At 41.8% G+C, this 19,682-nt stretch overlaps 2 protein-coding genes across 3 annotated transcripts in view; one reads left to right on the top strand and one right to left on the bottom strand.

The window, feature by feature from the left end:
• Positions 1-7,884: 7,884 nt before the first annotated feature.
• Positions 7,885-13,309, bottom strand: EPM2AIP1 (EPM2A interacting protein 1). The gene is made up of 2 exons (XM_037070710.1): positions 10,559-13,309; positions 7,885-10,018 (listed from the first exon to the last, which is right to left on the bottom strand). The coding sequence occupies exon 1, from the start codon at positions 13,133-13,135 to the stop codon at positions 11,309-11,311; it is 1,827 nt and encodes a 608-aa protein (XP_036926605.1). The 5' UTR covers positions 13,136-13,309; the 3' UTR covers positions 7,885-10,018; positions 10,559-11,308.
• Positions 13,310-13,434: 125 nt separating this feature from the next.
• The window catches only part of MLH1 (mutL homolog 1), a 36,456-nt gene continuing 30,208 nt past the window's right edge, over positions 13,435-19,682 (top strand). For both annotated transcript variants that reach the window (XM_037070692.1, XM_037070693.1), the window contains exons 1-3: positions 13,435-13,702; positions 15,386-15,476; positions 17,680-17,778. In XM_037070692.1, the coding sequence (XP_036926587.1) occupies positions 13,587-13,702; positions 15,386-15,476; positions 17,680-17,778 (306 nt within the window). In that variant the 5' untranslated portion in view covers positions 13,435-13,586. The remainder of the gene's footprint in view (positions 13,703-15,385; positions 15,477-17,679; positions 17,779-19,682) is intronic.

Raw genomic sequence — 19,682 nt, forward strand, 5'->3', positions numbered from 1 at the left:
TACCTCAATTTGTAAAAAAAAAATAATAATAATCTTACCAGGAAAAGAGGTCTGGCCTTGCCCTCAGTTTCTGGGAGGCGGTTGCTAAGCCTCTGGAATGCTGTACCTGAGTGGGAGTGCCTTTGTTTACTCGGGGGCCTTTAGTCATGCCCAGTTGTCGGACAACATGATTTAGGGGAGGGGGGAGACCAATGATGTGTACAGGCCAGGGGCTTTGAGTCACACCTGGAGTGACTGCAAACTGGTAAGTGAGGTTAAGCTACATGGACAATCAATCATGCTTAGGTAATTCAGCCCCCCAAAACCGTGGACACTGAGGTTTTCCTGGGTGACAGTATTCTGTGCCTGCAGTCACACATCAGTGACAGAAGAGTAATGCATCCTTACTCAAGAAGAAAAGGACAATAGAAGCTCTGTGTTTGTTACTTTCCCGGTCTCTGCTCCATAGCTTCTTCCTGTGACTGATTTTTTTATTTGTTTTTGTTTATTTATTTTTAGAGAGAGCGGAAAGAGAAGAGAGGAAGAGAAACATCCATGTGTGGTTGCCTCTCGTGCGCCCCCTACTGGGGGACCTGGCTCACAAGCCAGGCATATGTGCTCTGACTGGGAATTGAACTGGCAACTCTTGGGTTCGTACTCCAGTGCTCAATCCACTAAGCCACACCAGCCAGGGCCTGACTGATTTTTAATATGCATCCTTTCTTTTTATAAACCATAATCACGAGTACAACCACTTTCAGTGACCTTTATGAGTCCTGCTAGTGTATTACTGAACCTGAGGGCAGTTTTGGGAGCCCCCCTAAACTTGCATTTGTGTCAGAAGGCAAAGCAATCTTGTGCTGGATAGTATTCCCTCGAGTTTTGCAGCTGGCCTTACTCTTCATCTGTGCTATCATCTCATTGAAGAAAAGGATGAGAGTCTAACCAGTTCATTTTCTAGACAATCCATGGTGAGAACCCAGGCTTAACTCAGACAATCCTGTACCTTGTGTAACAAGAGAAAGGATGGAAATGAGACATCATATAATTTTATCTTCAGAAACAATATACATGAGACAAATAAAAAAATAAACAGTAATCAAAAACCTGTCCCAAACTGAAACAAATAAAACTAAATGAATATCAGGTTGGTCACATAACCATATACACACACACACAAATTATTGCAATTAACTTTGAAGAACAGTATTTTAACTGTACATTCTTAGTGTATTATATTGTCAAGACAATGAGAAGTGTACAGAAATCTCGACTTTATTTGGCAAGCCTACCATTAGTAATATTATTAAACTACTTCAAATTTTGTTCTTTTAAGAATTTTATGTATATTGCCCTGGCTGGTGTGGCTCAGTGGATTGAGTGCTGGCCTGGGAACCTAAGGGTCGCTGGTTCGATTCCCAGTCAGGTCACATGCCTGGGCTGTGGGCCAGGTCCCCAGTAGGGGGTATGCAAGAGGCAACCACACACTGATGTTTCTCTCCTTCTCTCCCTTCCTTCCCCTATCTCTAAAAATAAATAAATAAGATTTTCTTGAAAAGAATTTTGTATATTGTACAATAAAGCAAATTAAATTGTTCATATTTTAGAAACAAATATGTTCAGTATAAAAGAAGTATCAGTACAAAAGCAAAGTAAAAACTATGCAATATGAAATTTTAATTAGAAATATCAGTATGGCCTTTTTTTAAAATCAAAAATACAGGGTGGGACAAAACTAGGTATACAGTTCTGAGTATGTGAAACACAGAGCTTCTCTCATCTTATTTATCAATTATTCTATTTTTCATAGGAACAACTATAAACCTACTTTGCGCCACCCTGTATACTTGTTAGCTCTGTGCACTGGAAAGGCCTAGAAACAATGACAGCCCGTGAACGACACGCAGTATCAACCACCTAATGGTGGCCTTTACCTGCCATTCTCTATTTCAAGGAGTTGGGGCTACTGACCAAATGTGGGGTTGCAACATAGAGATGAGCCAGGATCACCTTATGTGGAAATGCACTGGAGCCATCAAAGACGGCGGCGGGACTGTGACAAACGATACCGGAGCCAACTCAAAGGCGCTCCCAATGATCAAGGATGAGGCAGCCTGGGCATAGAGAAGAATAAGGACTGCCATCTGACTGAAACAATTAAAAAAATGTCTAACAATACAAGTTTTTATTAAGATATGAAAAGCCCACAAACTAAAAAGAGAGACACCAACTCCTAACTTTGAAAATCAGCAAAGGGGAAGAGTTGTGTGTCTATTGACTTCAACAATTATCTAATGAAGGCCTATGAGTGCCAGGCACTGGTCTGGGTACTGGCAATTCATCAGTAAAGCAAAATAATTCCTACCTTCACAGATCTTGTCTGTGACTCCTCTGTACATCTGTTTCAAACTGTAGTTCCAGTTACTAAGGGAAGTTCTACTTTATAGGAGAATTTCAGCTAACAACCGTAGAAGGAATGATAGAGTTTGAAGTCTATGTTTCAAGTGTGAATTAAATAACGAGTTCAGGCAACGATGATCTATGGATCGAAGCCACCAGGTGGAGACGGTAGGGAACGACAGGGCAGGATCAGGCGGTAACCATGTGAACCCACTGACCCATCTTACCGGTCAGAGAAAGACAAATACCATAGGATTTCACTTATATGTGGAAACAAATGAAAAACAACCAAAAAAATTCCCAACAAAACAGAAACAGACTCACAGACATATAGAATAGACTGTCAGCTCTGCAGGCGCAGGGGTGAAGTTAGGGGGCTGGGTGACATGGGTGAAGGGATTAAGCAAACAAAATACCAAAAAACCTCATAGACACAGACGTGGGTATGGTGATCACCAGAGGGAAGAGGGGAGGGGCAGGTAGAGGAGGGTAAAGGGGGACAGATGGTGATGGGAGGGGACTAGATTATGGGCAGTGAACACACAATACAACGTGCAGACGATGTACTATAGAATTGTACACTTGAAATCTATTTAATGAACCAATGTACACAGTGCCACCTTTTCAGGATTCTAGTCACAATAGTTAAACCTGAATCCAATCAAACCTTTGGAACTAAACTGAAGACTACATGAAACATGGAAGCTAGAGGAACAAACTAAACAACATGATAGGGAAGAACACAGATGAATCTAGACTGTGACACATTCTATACAACTGACCTGGTTTCTCCAACTCAGCAGCATGAAAAAATAGGGAGCGGGCAGATGGCCTCCTGTGGCTTAAATGAGATTTAAGAGACACAACCACCAAATATGATGTACGAACCTTGCTTGGATCCTGATTTGAAGAAGCCAACTATTAAAAGTCATTTTTTAGAACAATTAGAGAAACTGAATATGGACAAGGCATTAGTTTTTGTCAAAGAATTACCGTTTGTTTTAACAACAGCATTGCAATTATGTAAGAAAGTGTTCTTGTTTTTATTTATTTTAAAAATATTTTATTTTTAGAGAGAGGGGAAGGGAGAAAGGGAGAGAAGCATGTTTGCGTGAGAGATACATCAATCGGTTGCCTCTTGTTCTTGCCCAGATGGAGACCTGGACTGCAACCCAGGCACGTGCCCTGACTGGGAATTGAACCAATGATCTCTCATTTGCCAGGCCGGAGCTCAATCCACTGAGCCATACCAGGCAGTATGGTTTCTAGTTTTTAGAGATTAAGTAAGAACTTCAACACTAAAGGAGTCATCTCAGTGGCAGTATACACAAGTCAAATAAGAATTCAAGGCAATAAAAGGAAAAACACTCACCTTGGAAGCTTACTTTATATTGATATTTGATGTACAATGAAAACCAGCTATTAAACAAAGTATAAGAATATTCAACTAAAAGCAGAGAAAATTAACACAAAGAATAAGAAATAGTAAGAATTAAAAATAAAAGCAGAATCAAGAAACTAGAAAATAACACTGATATGTAAATGTGGAGTAAATTCTTTGAAGACTAAAAAAATATATAAAAATCTGTAATGAGGCAAATTAAGCAAAAGAGAAAGTCCAAACATCAGGAATGAAGAGAATGATAACCAGGGATACAGAGAATATAAAATAAAAATGCTATGAACAATTCATTAAACTTGAAAATTTTAATGTAAAATCTCCTAGGAAAAATTGTTTAAATAAATGAAATTCAAGTGCTCTCTGGCTGGGTAGGTAAGTGGCCAGAGCGTTGTCCCAATACACCAAGGTTGCAGGGTTCCATCCCCGGTCAGGGCACACACAAAATCAAGCAATGCATGCATAAATAAGTGGAATAACAAATCAATGTTTCTCTCTCTAAAAATCAATAAATTAAAAAATTTTTTAAAGAAATTTAAATATAAGAGACATAGAAGAAATTGAAAAACTGTGAAATAATTACCTAATGTGGCACCTGTCCCGTTCTTTTTTTTAAATTTTATTTATTCATCTTTAGAGGGGAAGGGAAGGAGAGGAGAGAAATATCAATGTATGGTTGCCTCTCATGTGTCCCCTGCTGGGAACTGGCCTGCAACCCAAGTATGTGCCCTGACTGGGAATCGAACCGAGATCATGTGGTTCGCAGGCCCGCGCTCAATCCACTGAGCTACACCAGCCAGGGCTTGTCCTGTTCTTTTCAGACACATTTTTCACACCCTCTGGAAACAGGTAATATGTGTATAAACTATTCCAGGACATACATCAAAATAACATTTTATAATACTAAGATATCTTACAGAGTTGTGCCCTGGTTAGTGTGGCTCAGTGAATTGAGTGTCGGCCTGCAAACCAAAAGGTCACTGGTTCAATTCCCATGTCAGGCACATGCCTGGGTTGCAGGCCAGGACCCTGGTGGGGGGCATGCAAGAGGCAAACATAGATTGATGTTTCTTTCTCCCTCCCTTCCCCTTTCTCTGAAAATAAATAAAATCGTAAAAAAATATATATATATCTTAAAGAATTCTAATATAGAGGTATCTCAAAAGAATTCTAGAATCCTCAAGGATTTCTGTGTTAACACCAAGATCCTGTCTCAGCCTTCACTAGCTAGAACCAAAGGGCAGGACTGCAAGGACTCTTGGGTAAAGGGATCTGGTGATGACAGCAAAAGAATGTAACAGGGGTCAGGAAATGGCTCTTGTCCTGGTTCTGCTGCATATTCAGAATGACCTTCGAGAGTGTTATGGCTTGTATTAAATTTATCTATGTAGAGTACAACCTCTTTAAGGACAGGGTCAAGTAACTTACCTTGATTTCCCAGTTGGCAAGCAGTGTCTAGAAGAGTGGACTGAGTGATGGAGGACAGGGAAAGGAATAAAGGAAGTGGTGCGAGACGGTGTAGGAGAAAAAGGTACACGTGGGTGCAGGTCATGCAGTGCCTTGTAGACCACGATAAAGACCCTAGAGTTTATTCTGATTGGATACTCAGCCATGGGAGGATTCTGAGCATGTGAGTGGCATGGTCTGATTTACATAAAAAAAAAAGACCACTTTGGTTGCTGTGTGATGAACTACTGTGTGGGAATTACTGGAAGCAGGGTGTACACCAGGGTATCCCAAGAGAAGCAGATGCGCATATTCACTGACAGATACAAAAATCTCCATAGCAACTTTATTCATAAAAATCACAAACTGGAAACAACCAGTATTCCCCGAAACACTAGAAATGGATTAATAAATTGTTGGTCCCACATGGGAATACTACACAAGTAAAAAATGAACTGCTGCTACATGCAACATGGATGACTCACACGGACAGGTCAGACAAGACATAAGGTTGCATATGATTACACTTACGTTAGGTTTTAAAGCAGACGAAAGTGATCCATGGGGACAAAGGGGAGAACTGTGGTTACTGTGTGTGGGAGGGGCAGCAGAGCACCTCCTGGGACGCTAGAAATGTTTAGCATCTTGATCTGGGTGATGGAATCAGGGTGCATGTAAGTATCCACTGTGTTGTACACTGAATTTTTGCATACTTTACTGAATGTAAGTTTTACCCCAATAAAAATACTTTAAAAGAAATTATGTAAATAGAAAGATAGAACCATATGTCAATCAGTAGTGTTATTTCCAAATAACTCTGGTTTTCCTCCCAGGCATGTGGAGGGATTACACTCCTCCAACTTTGGTGTGGTCACGTGATTTAGTTTGGCCAGTGAAAGTGCTTTAAGGGCCAGTGAGTGATTTGCCATACTCCTCATTTCCCCCAAATGGGCAACAATACCCTAGCTGGTATCGGCTTGGTTGGCCTGAGTCTCAGAATGAGGACAATTTATATAGCAGGATCAGTTAACGTTTTCTATGAAGGGTCGCATGGTAAATATTTATAGACTTCGTGGGCCATTCTGTCACAACAATTCAACTCGGCTATTATAGAGCAAAAGTAGCCACGGACAATACACAGGTAAAGAGCCAAGGCGGTCTCCCAATAAAACTATTTATAGAAACAAGCACAGGGCAGATTTTGCCTGTGGTCAACCCCTGACCTAGAGCAAAGTCCCTGCCCAAGTGAGAGAAAAGCTGTGTGAGACACCGAGATTTTGTGGTTACTATATGGCAATATAATACCCCATCCTGACACAGAAACTGGTTCTGTTTTGAAAAAACCGGAACTACTGAACATTGGCGTAATTGGCAGGCATTCAGGATGCTATTGGAAGATGGACGAAATAACTTATGCAGGGGCAATTCATGTAATGGAAGGGTTAAACTGTCCCCTTAGAGAAGCTGGAAGGCCAATAATGTACCCTTTACTAAAGGGAAAAAAGAAAGAAAATACACTATTATTGCTATTGGCTGCACCTGACAAAATGGACAGGAAAGAGATGAACTCAGAAAAGAACTCACCAAATTGCAAGCAGGAATGCCAATTACCTGTTGAGTAGGATGAGGCCACTCCTCTAATTACAAAAAGATAAAAATGAGAAATGCTTTAGTCCCAAGGTTGATTAAAACCCAGTTTTGCAGCAAGGATGAAGTCACTGGATGTCTACTGTACCTACCGTTACCATCTCTAAATGAGTTAATGTGCCTCAGATGAAAAGTCAACTGAAAGTGTAACACTAGATAGTTAATCCTTTAAATTGGACAAAAAGGCTCAAGGAAAGAGAGTAAGGGGACAGCTCTCCCACAAAGTCTAAAAAAGCCCCAGTTACCCAGAAATTAAGTTCAGAAAGGCTTGCACGTAAGAAACTAAATGCAGCAAGTCTAAGAAGAACGTGTCGGTTAGATGTCATTTTTAAGTCTTCTTCACTGGGGAGGTTAGTAAGGCAATCTGCAGGAGGAAAGCAAGTGAACGAATCTGGAGTGACCAGCAGGGCTGACTGAGTCATCCCTCTAATATTGTTCAATTTACTTACTTTTAAATCCCAGAAGAGCCAGAAGTTGTTTGTAAAGAAAACTAGCAAGTAAATGGCATGCCATTTTCTCCTAGGATTGATGCTTACAAAAGGAAAATGGGTATTAACTCTTAAGCAGCATTGTCTTTTTCTGATACTAAGTTTCATTTTCTAACTACTTAAGTATTTTTTGGTCCACTAAATAGTTGTCCAGGACTTTTCATCTAGGTTCCTTTAGAAATTAAAGGAAAAACTTAAGACTTCTACATCAAGGAGGTAACAACTTATTATTGCATAGTGGAGTTATATGAGTGTGACTGGGTTTGAATCCTGCCTTTGCTACTTACGTTTACGAGGGCAAACTGCAATCAAAGTTTGTTTCCCCAACAACATTCCCATAATATTTGAGCCACATGCCAAGCACTGAGCTACATTCTGGGAAGACAGTGAGGTCTAGTCACAAACAACTTTGTTTCATTCTGTAATCTGTAATATGTGGATAACCACTACCCAGTGAGCAGTCTAAGATAGCAGGCAAAGGACATGGGGGAAGGACTTTAAAGATTGTAAAACACTACACGAACATTTATTCATCCAAACATTTATTGAAACACCAGACATTCTGCTAAGCAAGATATAACAGTGAGCAAGTCATAAGGTCCCTAGTCCTTATAAAGCTTGCAGTCTACCAGTGATTAATAACAAGCAACAATAATGTGCATTAAGTGTATGGATGGAAAAAACAGATATTTAAGGAGTACGCGGTTGGGGCACTTAGTCTAGTGGGCATCAATGAAGGCTTCCTGGAGGAAGTGGTATATAAAGTCAGACCTGAAAGATGAACAGAAACTGTACCTTATCCTAAGAGCAATGGGAAAGCAATGCAGTGATATAACCAGGTATGTCTTTTGGAACAATCTGGCTGCAGTGTGGAAAGGGATCAAAATCAGAGAAAAGGAGATGAATGAGGAGGCTGTTGCTACCCTTGAGGCAAACTGATGGCCTGAATTAGAATAGCAGCACTGGAGAAAAGAGAAATTCAGATGGTGAACTTACAGAAAGGTTTTTTTGTGACAGGTAAGATATATGAAGAGGAAAGAGTCACGGAGAACTCAGGTTTTGGCTTAGGCAAGAGTAACTGAGTAGTTAGCAGTGGTAGTGCCATTTACTAAAAGAGGGGACACGAGCGAAGCAGGTTTAGGGACAAGATCGATGACATGCTGCAGTGCCATGAGACAGCAGAATGGACCTAAGTTAGAAATTAGATAAATGAATTAGGAAAGGTCTAGAAAGGAGATATGAATTTGTGAGTCATCTGCATCCAGGTGGTAACTGAAGCCATGAAAGGAGATGCGATCAGCTAAGAAAATGACGTAGAATACGATAGCCTAACACAAAACTATACCAAGAACACAGATATTGAAGGGAAGGAGGCGCCTACAAAGAACACTGAGTGAGCGTACCTGGACGTGGTTTCTCTGCGGAGCCAAAGCAAACACCTATTTCAAGGAGAGAGGTCAGTGGGTCAGAGGGTGAGAACATTCACAAGGACGCTGTGGGCCTGGTAGAGCAGTGTCAGTGACAACAGGGGGGAACAGAACACACAGATCTTCTAAGGACACTAGCAGGAATGGGAAATACAGGGGCATAAGAGATCCTTAAAAAACAGTACTTGTGTTAACTATATTCACCGATACAACAGGACCAATAACAACTACTTTATAAAAAATATTTAAAAAAACAAGACTGCCATGCGGTTACAGAATTACTTAATACAGAAAACAGTAAAATACACATTTTTCCTTTACAAACAAGACTAGGGTATAGCAAATTCTCTAGTATTCAATAAAATCCTTGGCTTATATCTCCCATCCCCACCCGCTTAATGACTACGTGATACAAACTAATTTCATTATTACCATAAGCAAAATATAAAATGTACAAGACTGTGATATTTGAGGAACCAGGGTCAGAAAGCAGGAACAGCCTTCAGGTCTTCCAATCATTCTTTCAATAAAGCACTTTCCACCAAAGAGAATACCCCAAACTATGGGAAAATTACCGGCAGATTTTTTTTTTGTTCAGTTGGATTTTCAATGTATTTGTTTTTTCCAAATATTTAAGCCTACTCCCTGTTAACTAAAATCTCAACTTGACCATTCTTGGTAAGTATCTTGCCATAACTCTTGTTCTTCTGCCTTCCATGAATTGCATCTAATATAATCAAGCCCTTTATTCTGGTTCAATATCAATTACTGATTTATAAACGCTATTGTGAGTTGCCAGAACATATCAAGGACTTTACTGCACCTTACTAACCAAACTCAGAACGTTGGAATTAGTCTTCCCTATCAAGTACTGTCAGTTTGCCCAACTTGGCCTTCTAATTTTGCTTCTACTGGTAATTTTCCCCATCCCTCAAAATAAAATAATCTATACTGGGAGGGTCTACTGGCACTTTGAAAGGGATGATTCTTACGTGTGCCAGGCTCTCCTATGACTTAAATGCCGGCAGACCTCCTCTTCCCCCTACTAAATGTGACAACCAAAAAAATCCCCTTTATGTCCCAACACCCTCTGGAAAGAGGGTTTACTTGCCTCAGGTTGAGAACCAATGACACAATTTTGGTTCTTGGGTTCTCATGGCACTATTTTGATTGCTCAGGCATCAGTTCCTTCTAAATTCTTGGTTGCATCCTGGTTCCTTGAGTTTGCTGGACTAACGACCACAGAACAAGGTGTTATAATAGTTAGGACTTCAGCACACGTTCTCAGATCGTACTTGAGAGTATCTACAAACCGGGTCTCTTTGTAAGTCATTTTACATATTTGGCTATACATTAAGATTTCCTTTTCACATTAATATAAATTTGAAAGTTACTGTTTTATCACAAAACCGAGGGCTCACTAGAAATATGAAATTGCTACAACCTGAATAAAGCTGCTTCTTGAGTTAAACATTTCTACGTGTGCACTGTCTTAAGCACAGAATAAAGAGGGCAGTTTTGAATTCTCTTAACAAATCCATTTCAAGCAGCTAACAAAATCTGATAGTGAATCACTATAAAATAGTTTCCTTGAAGCCAGATTTCTTTAAAAAGCAGTAACACCCAGGCAGATGGGGCAAATAAAGTATCTCACACCTCCTGATTCCAAGGTGCAAAAATCTTTTTGCCTCATCCCTTTTGACAGGGCCAACCATTTGACTACAATAGAAAAAATCATTACTAATGGGCAGTCATTAAGATTCTATACTTACCATAGTCCTTTAATAGGCGAGCTGGTAAAACAGCACCCAATTGTGAATTATTCAGGGGAAACCTCCAATAATTGGTTAGTCCGATCTCCAAATTGCAGGAAGCCTTCTAACCAGCAACTTAAAAATAATTCTTGCTCCTAAAATTTTACTGGATTACCTCCTCTATTAGTAATACCATTATCACTGGGGTGGATAAAGAGGGGGTAAGAGGGAGGTAAGAGGGAGGTAACCTGTCAATATTTACCTCAGACTCACACTTTTAAAAAGTTTCAAACATTCTGATAAAGTACCTCCACTGAATGTACATTCTTCCTTTTCAGAAACTTCGGAATTTGCTATATGAGTTTCTGCAAATTGGCTCAAACATACATTTAAGGAGCTGATAATTTCAGACTATTATGCACCAGAATTTTAACATTTCATCAAAGAGCTAAAATTTCTTCGAAACACCTTAAAAACAGACTTCTACTTCAACTCACATCATCAGTACTAAACTTCTTTAAAAACAATTACATCATAAAAGCAAAAGACAATGACTTTGCCATTAAATTTTAAAAGAGGTGTTTGCATGTTTTAGTCCCATGCTGCCTCTCGAGATGGAAAAAAAAAATCTGTCAGAATAACCTGAATTGTGATCAATGAAAAAACTTGATGTTTTCTCACAATCCAAATTAGTAAAACTTGAAAAATCAAATTTTGGCCTTTAGAATTGGATTCTGGTTGAGTGTTTCCATGTCGTCCTATGGAGACTTATGGATTAGGGTCATTTCTCGCTCTCAGAAGAGCATCCCAGTGTGGCTCAATTTCAGTTGTGGCGATCCTGAACAGGGCGTGGAGATGCTCATCCGTCAATGGCTGGCTCAAGGTGTGCTGGTTTCGAATCAAATATGAAAAAGCCTTTTCACAGATTTCACTACTATCAAACAAGGATGCCACTTTACAGGCAACCCCTTTAATAATTGGGTAAGATTCGGCAGACAATCCAGCATAGAACTGTCCCAAGTCTTTGTTTCTGTATTCCTCCCAAAGTTCAGAACTTGCCTGAAGTTTTGTTAGCTCCACCCTCACCGAAATAGGTGCATATTCAGGTTTAAAGTTAAATGGATTTGCAAACAGTTCTAAATCCTTTTTAATGAACTTGAGGTCCTTGAAATGTCTATCAAAGTCTTTTTGAAGGCGACTGATCACCGCTTTGTACCGGTTAGGATCAAGTATTTTTTCATCATCTTTAACATGCTGTTTAAGCTCATCAACAACTTCTCTCAAGGCAGGAAAGTGTGTTAGATTTTTTTCCTCAATATGTCTCTGAAGTAAATTCAGCTTAACTTCAAAGTTGCAAATATGGTCAAAGGCGGTAGCAGCAAAAACTCTATTGAATCGCAACAGTTCACTGAGTTCCCGAAGGTGGTCCATAATATCTACCAAGAAGCCAAAGTCGCAAAGCCATTGTTGGTCCGAAAAATGGGCTGTTGTTGCCCCTACAGAAGCCAAGAATGCTTCTATCTCTTTCCTTAACGAAAACAGTAGTTTTAAAGTTTTCCCTCTTCTAAGCCAATTGTTTAGACACCGTCCGTTAACCCTTTCGCCATGCTCTGATTCAGATGAAGTTAGTAAAGCCTGAAATTCGGGTCGTCTGATGCCTCTTGTTTTAATCAGAAGTATCCATTCAGATACGGTGTTTATGACCTGACTCACGTCCACATCGTAGGAGCTCAACAGTTCCAAGTGAAGGAATCCCGAATAATGGATGACATTCCAACAGTTGGGGCTTACAGCCTTTTCTCTCATGTATGACACCAGTCCTGAGTTCTCACCAATCATCCTCAAAGTGTGGGTCGTGGTCAGTCCAACCATTCGCTGCAAGCTAAGCCCTGCTGTCTGCAGGGCCTCAAGGATTGCCGCCATGAGAGCACCGACACTGAAGTGATGAGTTAGGTTGATTATGGTCAGAAGCTCTTCTTGCACCTCCAAGTCCTGGTCCACGCCGCGGACAAAGACCAGGAGGTAGTTCTCATAGGCCACAAAAGCCTGGTCGTCCAACGCAAGGGAATAGGCTTTAAAGTCCTTGGCTCGGTTAAAAAGCTGACTGCGTAGGTTCTCGTTAATACTCAGGACCCTCTGCCGGATGGTGTCCGGAGATAAATCAATGCCACCCAAAACGCCTACGTGATCCGGCAGTACATCTTTCAGCACCACCTCCATTAACTGGTACACAAAGTCCCCTTCACCCCAGCCGCGACCTTTCAGGGCCAAGAGGCGGGCGATCCCGAGGCCTGCACGAGCAGCTCTCTCCTCGGGGGTGGGCGGGATGATCTCGGGCAAGTCCCCCTGCCGCAGACGCTCCACCAGGGCCGCACGCTCGCCCTCCTCCACGTACCGCTGGTAGTACTGGTGCTCGGCCTCGTAGTGGCGCCTGACATCGCGTTCGCAGGTGGACACGACGAGGTGGGCACAGACCAGGCACAGGGCCCCTTCGCCCTCCGGAGGCTCCACCACCAAATAACGCTGGGTCCACTCGGGCCGGAATCCCCGAGTCTCCTCGAATTCCATTTTGCTCCTCTTAGGTGTCATCCACATTTTGCCGGCGGCCAAAAGAGCTGAGCAGAGGTCCCGGTGGCTGCAAGAAGAGAGGCGGAGCAGGAGTAAGCGCCAAACGCCACCTAAGCTCTGCGCCAGATCACCCCAGCGGCGCGACACCCACCTCCCGCTAGGCCACCTACGTTCCTATTGGCCAGAAAAGCGGACCGTGATTTCCATTGCGCAGGCGCAAATTCTCCCAGCGGGGGGCTGAGGGGGCTTTAGGGAGAAACGAACAGACCTCGGAACCCACGGACCTAAGAAACTTGACTGGCATTCAAACCGCCCAATCAATAGAGCCCTGGCTCGGAAGCGGTTCCGCCGCTCTGGTAGCAGACCTGCGGGCGAAAACAGAGTTAAGGTAATGATGTAAGCACGAAGCACTGTAGTGATTGGCTGACGGCACGTCCGCCGAGCATCTCTACGTGACCTGGGACTCTCTGGCGCCAAAATGTCGCTCGCAGCGGGCGTAATACGGAGACTGGACGAGACGGTGGTGAACCGCATCGCGGCAGGGGAAGTTATCCAGCGGCCGGCTAATGCCATTAAGGAGATGATTGAGAACTGGTACGAGGTACTTGGGCTTCCTCAGAAGCTACGACTTAACGGGCCGCTCGTCCGATGGCGCGGACACGCCTCCCTGACCTGAGCGGAGGCGTGTACAGCGCATGCTTACAGCGGCGGAGGTCCTGGGGGTCTTGTCTTCTCGCTTCTCGGGCGCTGTCGCGAGACTTTTTGGGAATTGTTGGGGGGGCGCGATTGGAAGGCTACGCGGTATTATGTTATTGTTGTCTTTAACTAAAGGAAATACTTTTAAAATTATATGTGCAGAAGGTGCAGATTTAAAAATGTACGAACATTTTTGGTGGGGGAAAATCTTTTCTCTTTCATCAGTAACATAGTTTTTCCAAAAATCATGCACATTCTAGAGTACGATTCATTTTTAATTTTATTATAAATAAATTGAGATTTTAGGACAGGCCGATGGACTTTCTCTATGTTTAACTTGGGATTTTCCTATTCCCAGATCAGTGATCCTACTTAATGTTTCTCACCTTTACTTTTATGGGGGGGCACTTTGAAGATACCTGATTTTATAGGGGGTGTTCTGTGGATTTTGAAGTTTGGAAATGCCAGGCAGTGTGGAGGGAAGAGGTTAAAAACGAGGGAAGAAAGGTGGGTGTAAACTGTGAACCTCAAAAAAGATATGCTCATAATGTCCCTAAACGTTTACATCAGATCCTTTGTGTTAGTCAGCTTGATGTTAATAGAATCCATACCTTAAAAGAAGAAAAAATACCCCAGCTAAGAACGTTTGTAAAGGGATTTATTGTGAAAAGAAACTTCAGGATAACGGGACTGGAGGGACAGTGGGTCAGAAAGGACTAGTAAAGGGAAGGCAGAGAATTAGAAAGTAGAAAATAGAAGAAACAGGGAACCTAGGAACTGTTTCTCCTTCTGACTTCACTTACACAGTTTATACTGGCTGGCTTTTGTTTCTATAGTGTTAGAATTAACTGATTGTAATTAGTCTCTCCTATCAGCAGAGACTTTGTGTAGGTCCAATTATGCTCTTTCTAATATATAAGTCAAGATGGCTAACCAACTTTAACTCAGGGTCTTCTGAGAAAGGTCTTTAGTAGCTTATTGTCTTTATTCCTAAATAAAGAGTTTTCTGTATCCATAACTTCCGTTTCTCATACAGCACCAGTCTGAATTTGTTTTCTCTAGCAAGTGCTCTGAGCTCATAGGCCACTCTTTGGTACAAAAGGTTTCTTAGTTTCTTAGAGAACTTTCTGCATTGCACTTTTTTCTTTTCCCCAACATAAATATATTTTCTTAAAGAAAATGGAAGAGTAAGAGAAAACATTTAGATTTTTTAATGACATTTTATTACAGTCATTTAGGAACTTGAGGCTGAATAAAGTTTGAGTAACAGATGGTAGACTTAGAGAAGAAGGTAAGAAAAAGGCATGTGCTAAAAGGACCTACTTCTAACTTCACTTTCTTTCCCAGAGGAGCAGAAATAGTGGGGAATATTCTGTTGGAAATGATAGTTGGCCCCCTCTGTCCCTCTCTTCCCTTTCTCTAAACTGATAGTAGTGTGGATATAGAGCCTGTAAGCAAAGGAAAGACATTAATCACGCAGTCTTACATTCATCTGGAATTCGTTCTTCTTCCTTGGCTCCTATTAAAATTTGTGCATTAGGGTCGTTACAGACGGATTTCTTTTTCTGTTTGATTTGCCAGTTTAGATGCAAAATCCACAAGTATTCAAGTGGTTGTAAAAGAGGGCGGCCTGAAGCTGATTCAGATCCAAGACAATGGCACCGGGATCAGGGTGAGTTCAACCTCGGAGGAGCAGGATGTTGAGTGCTTTGTGTGATCCAGCTGCAGGAAGTAGCAGAACCTTTCCCTGTTCTGGAAACTGGGCTTTTGTGGATGGGGTTGTCTGACTGAAAAAATTCAACCCCAACAGTAATATTTTTAAATTATTTATTTATTTATTTTTAGAGAGGGGGAAGGGAAGGAGAAAGAGAGGTACGGAAGCATCAATGTGCGATTGCCTCTCAAGCACACCCTACTGGGGATCTGGCCTGCAACCCAGGCATGTACCCTGACTGGGAATTGAACCAGCAGCCCTTTGGTTCCTAGACCTCTGCTCAGTCTACTGAGCTACACCAGCCAGGGCTAGTAATTGTTTATTGAGTTCCTATTCTAAACTGGGCACTGTGCAGGGGAATAAGGAAGACAAGGAGTGAGTCATGAGGCCATTGAAAGGATAAATGTTCCCAGTGAAGAGAACAGTATATGCAAAAACCATGAAACGGAAGCACACCTGACATGTTTAAGACTCAGCCAGGAGGCCAGTGTGTCTAGAACAGGAGATGAGATCTGAGAGATAAGCAGACCGATCATGTCGAACCCTATGGGCCGTTACTCTGAATAAGAGATGCTGTTCAGAGGGTTATGAGCAGGTAATGTGGTTTAGTGAGTTTTATAAGAACCCTTTGTCTACAATGTGGAAAATAGTGGGATAGGGCAGAAGCAGTGAAGAGGCTCTTATAACAGTCTGGGGGGAGGGGTGATGGTGCCTGGGACCGGTTTGGTCAAATAGAGATGTAAGAAGCAGTGAGGTTCTGGGTTGATTATGCAAACAAAGCTCTCAGAATTTGCTGCGGTATGGTGTGATAGAAAGAGGAGTCAAAAATGATGGCAAGGTTTTGGCCTGTGAAAATAGAAAAATAGTCACCTTTCACTGATGGGAAAGACTGTAGACGAAGTGGGTTTGCGGGAAGATCAGAAAATCACTTGATGGCATGATAAACTGAAGATGTCTTTTGATTGGATACATGTGTGAGTCTGCAGTGCGGGTAGAGGTTTGAGCTGGAGATAAAAGGTTGGTGTATTGCAGTTTGATGGCATTAAAAGCCATGAGACACACATGAAAAGATGCTCAACATCACTAATTAGGGAAATACAAAGAAAAACCACAGTGGGACAAGACTTGACAGGCATTAGGATGGTGTCAATAAGTAAAGAGGGGGAGGGAGAAAGAATATTGGCTAAAATGTGGAGAAATTGGAACCCTTTTGCGTTTTTACTTAGGAAAGTAAAATAGTGTAGCCCCTGTGAAAAGTGGTATAATGAGTCTTCAAAGAGTGAAACAGAGTTGCCATCTGATCCGGTAGTTCCACTCCCGAGTGTCCACCCTGAACTGAAAGCAGGATCTTGAAGAGATTTGTACACCCATGTTCATAGCTACATACTCACAATAGCCAAAGGTTGGAAGCAATCCACATGACAACAGATAAACGAATTAAGAAAATATGATGTACACTTATGATGAAATATTATTCAGCCTTAAAAAGGAATGAAATTTTGAAGATATTACAACATAGGGGAACTTTGAAGACATTGTGCTAAGTGAAATAAGCCAGTCCCAGAAGGGCGACTATTGTACGATTTCTCTTATGATGTTCCTGGGCTGGTTAAAGTTGTAGAGACAGAAGGTAGGACAGCAGTTACGAGGGGCCTAGGAGGGGATGGTTGAGAAACTACCCATTTGTCCAATGTCTGGGAACATGGCTGCTGGTGGTGGTGGCACAACAGTGTGAATGCATTTTATGCACAGAACTGTGTGCTTGAAAAGGTAAATCCTGTTCTGTGTATTTTACTGCTACTGAATGTATCTGTAAAATGTATCTAGATTTTTAATAAGGAGGTTTTCTAATAATTTTTATACAGTCCATGAGACTGGATGAGATTATTGAGAGTGTGTGTCGTAGAGAGGAAGTCCAAGGGTGGCGTCCGGGTCACCCCACTGCCAGGGAAGGTGAGGCAGGACCAGCAAACGAGATGAGTGGGGCAAGCAGAAGGAAGGAGCACCAGGGCAGGGTGGTCCTCCGGGTGCCAGGCAAGGAAGTAACTGCCGATTCCTAAGAGGAATCTCTTCTGGGATTCGTTCAAGAAAAGCAAGATTAAAAAAGATTTGGAAAGAAATGAGTAACAATTATTTACTTTTTTTTTTTGGTGTCTTCTAGAAAGAAGATCTGGATATTGTGTGTGAGAGGTTCACTACGAGTAAATTGCAGTGCTTTGAGGACTTGGCTAAAATTTCTACCTATGGCTTTCGGGGTGAGGTAAGCTGAGTGTGAAATACACGTGTGAAATGTCCACGTGTGATGACATTTCTGCCGCTCGTCAGCATGTTCCACAACAGATAAATGAGATACGATGTACGGAAGATAATGGCACTGAGATTGGGACTCAGCACGATAAAAGAACCTGTCGATTCAAAGAGATTTAAGAGATTTAAGAGCCTAGTGAACCAGCTCTGAAATATAGCTCTTACTTGGATTCTGAATAGAGACAGAGATAGTTGAATACAGATTGACAGTATTAAGAAATTACTATTAATTTTCTTGGTGTAAAAATAGTATCATGGGTTATTTTTGAGTCCTTTTCCTTTCAGATATATACTGAAATATATGTGAATGAAATTATATGCTGTAACATACGAACATATGATACAAGAAATAGGTAAAAATATTTTAAAGACTAAAATAGTATCTTATTTTTTAAGACAATATGCTGTGGATATTTTTTCATTCACTGTGTATATAGACCTAGATAAATTTCAATGGCTACATACTATTCTGTTACGTGTATGTACCGCAGTCCATTCAGATGGTTTCTTTTTTAGTGTTTCTGCCCTTTGCCACTTTTTCCTGTTTGATGCTGTGGTGAATATTGATGTACATGCACTGTGTTTTGTTCAGTTATTTCCTTAGGATCTAGTTCTAGAAATAGCATTTGTTAAGTAAAAATATGTATACTCTTCAAACAGTTTGTATTATATTAGTATTGCTCCTGAAAAAATGGCCACAAACTTGGCGGCTTCAAACAACACACCTGTCATCTCACAGTTTGGAGGTGAGGAGACCTGGGGGTCACTTGGTCTCGGTACAAGTATTGGCAGGGCTGTTCTGGCTGGAGGTGCTGGGGTACCACAGAAGCTGTTGTGGAACAGTGTTTTTGCGGGGAATGAGAATGGAGGTCGGGGAGGGGAATTACTTTTCATTTAGGCCTTTCTGTAGTTTTTCAGTTTTTTATCACATGCATGTATTGCTTTTATTTATTTTTTTTAAAAGGCAGCCACAACCCAAGCACTGTAATTCAAATGAACCAGTGTGGTCTCAAGCAGTCTGGCTCACAGTGAGCCCCAGATTGTTGTAGGGAGGGGCAATACCAGGGTACTTACCCTGAGGCCCCCCAATTTTAAGCGGGCTTCATCACACTGGCTTGGCAACTTCCTGGGTGGGTTCCAAGCTCTCTGGAGCCTTCACCTAGCCACAGGGTATCTTCGGGGTTCTTTCACTGTAATTGAAGAAGAAAATGGACTGAGGGATTTCTGTGTGCCACCCTGGTTCTCGGCACGTTGTACGTATTGACTCTTATTCTTGACAACCCTGAGGAGTAAGTTCTCTTATTATCCTATTTTGCATATGAGGAAACTGACACTGAGAAATTAAGAAGCATGATGGGCACACAGCTGGGAAGTGGCAGGCTGGGACTTGAACCCTGTGAGTTTGACTCCAGGGCCTGCGCTGCTCTCTACTGGGTCCAGTGCCAGTACAAAGGCCCCTGAAACAGCAGACCGTCTGCCAGTGACACTCTCTCTTCCTGGCATTAGGTAGTATTGTGATGCTGTATATATTCAATATCTTTCCTTATACTGGTCTCAAAATCATTTACATTTTTAATGATGAAAACTAGTTTCATTTCACACATCAGAGGAATCCAGTCAGGATGCAGGTGATCTGTGAGCCTGAGCCATATTCCTTGTTAATGAACTGGACCTGCCTCGTGTCACATTCACTGTCTCCTGAGATGCTGTCACACAGACCCCACTGCAGTGCCCAGGCTGGTGTCTCTATGCGATGACGCCCTTGCAAAGGGAGGTGCAGATTGCAAAGGGCTAGGAGACCAATCTCAGTTATGAAGGGGAAGAAAGGTCGTTCTTAATTTGTTTTGTTTTGATTGC

Source organism: Sturnira hondurensis, unplaced genomic scaffold (genome assembly GCF_014824575.4).
Source record: "Sturnira hondurensis isolate 20B ecotype Veracruz unplaced genomic scaffold, ASM1482457v3 Scaffold0019006, whole genome shotgun sequence".
Taxonomy (NCBI): Eukaryota; Metazoa; Chordata; class Mammalia; order Chiroptera; family Phyllostomidae; genus Sturnira; species Sturnira hondurensis.

What these genes read in the sequence shown, in the direction of transcription:
- EPM2AIP1 (XM_037070710.1), bottom strand. Translation starts at nt 13,135, where the DNA reads ATGTGGATGACACCTAAGAGGAGCAAAATGGAATTCGAGGAGACTCGG.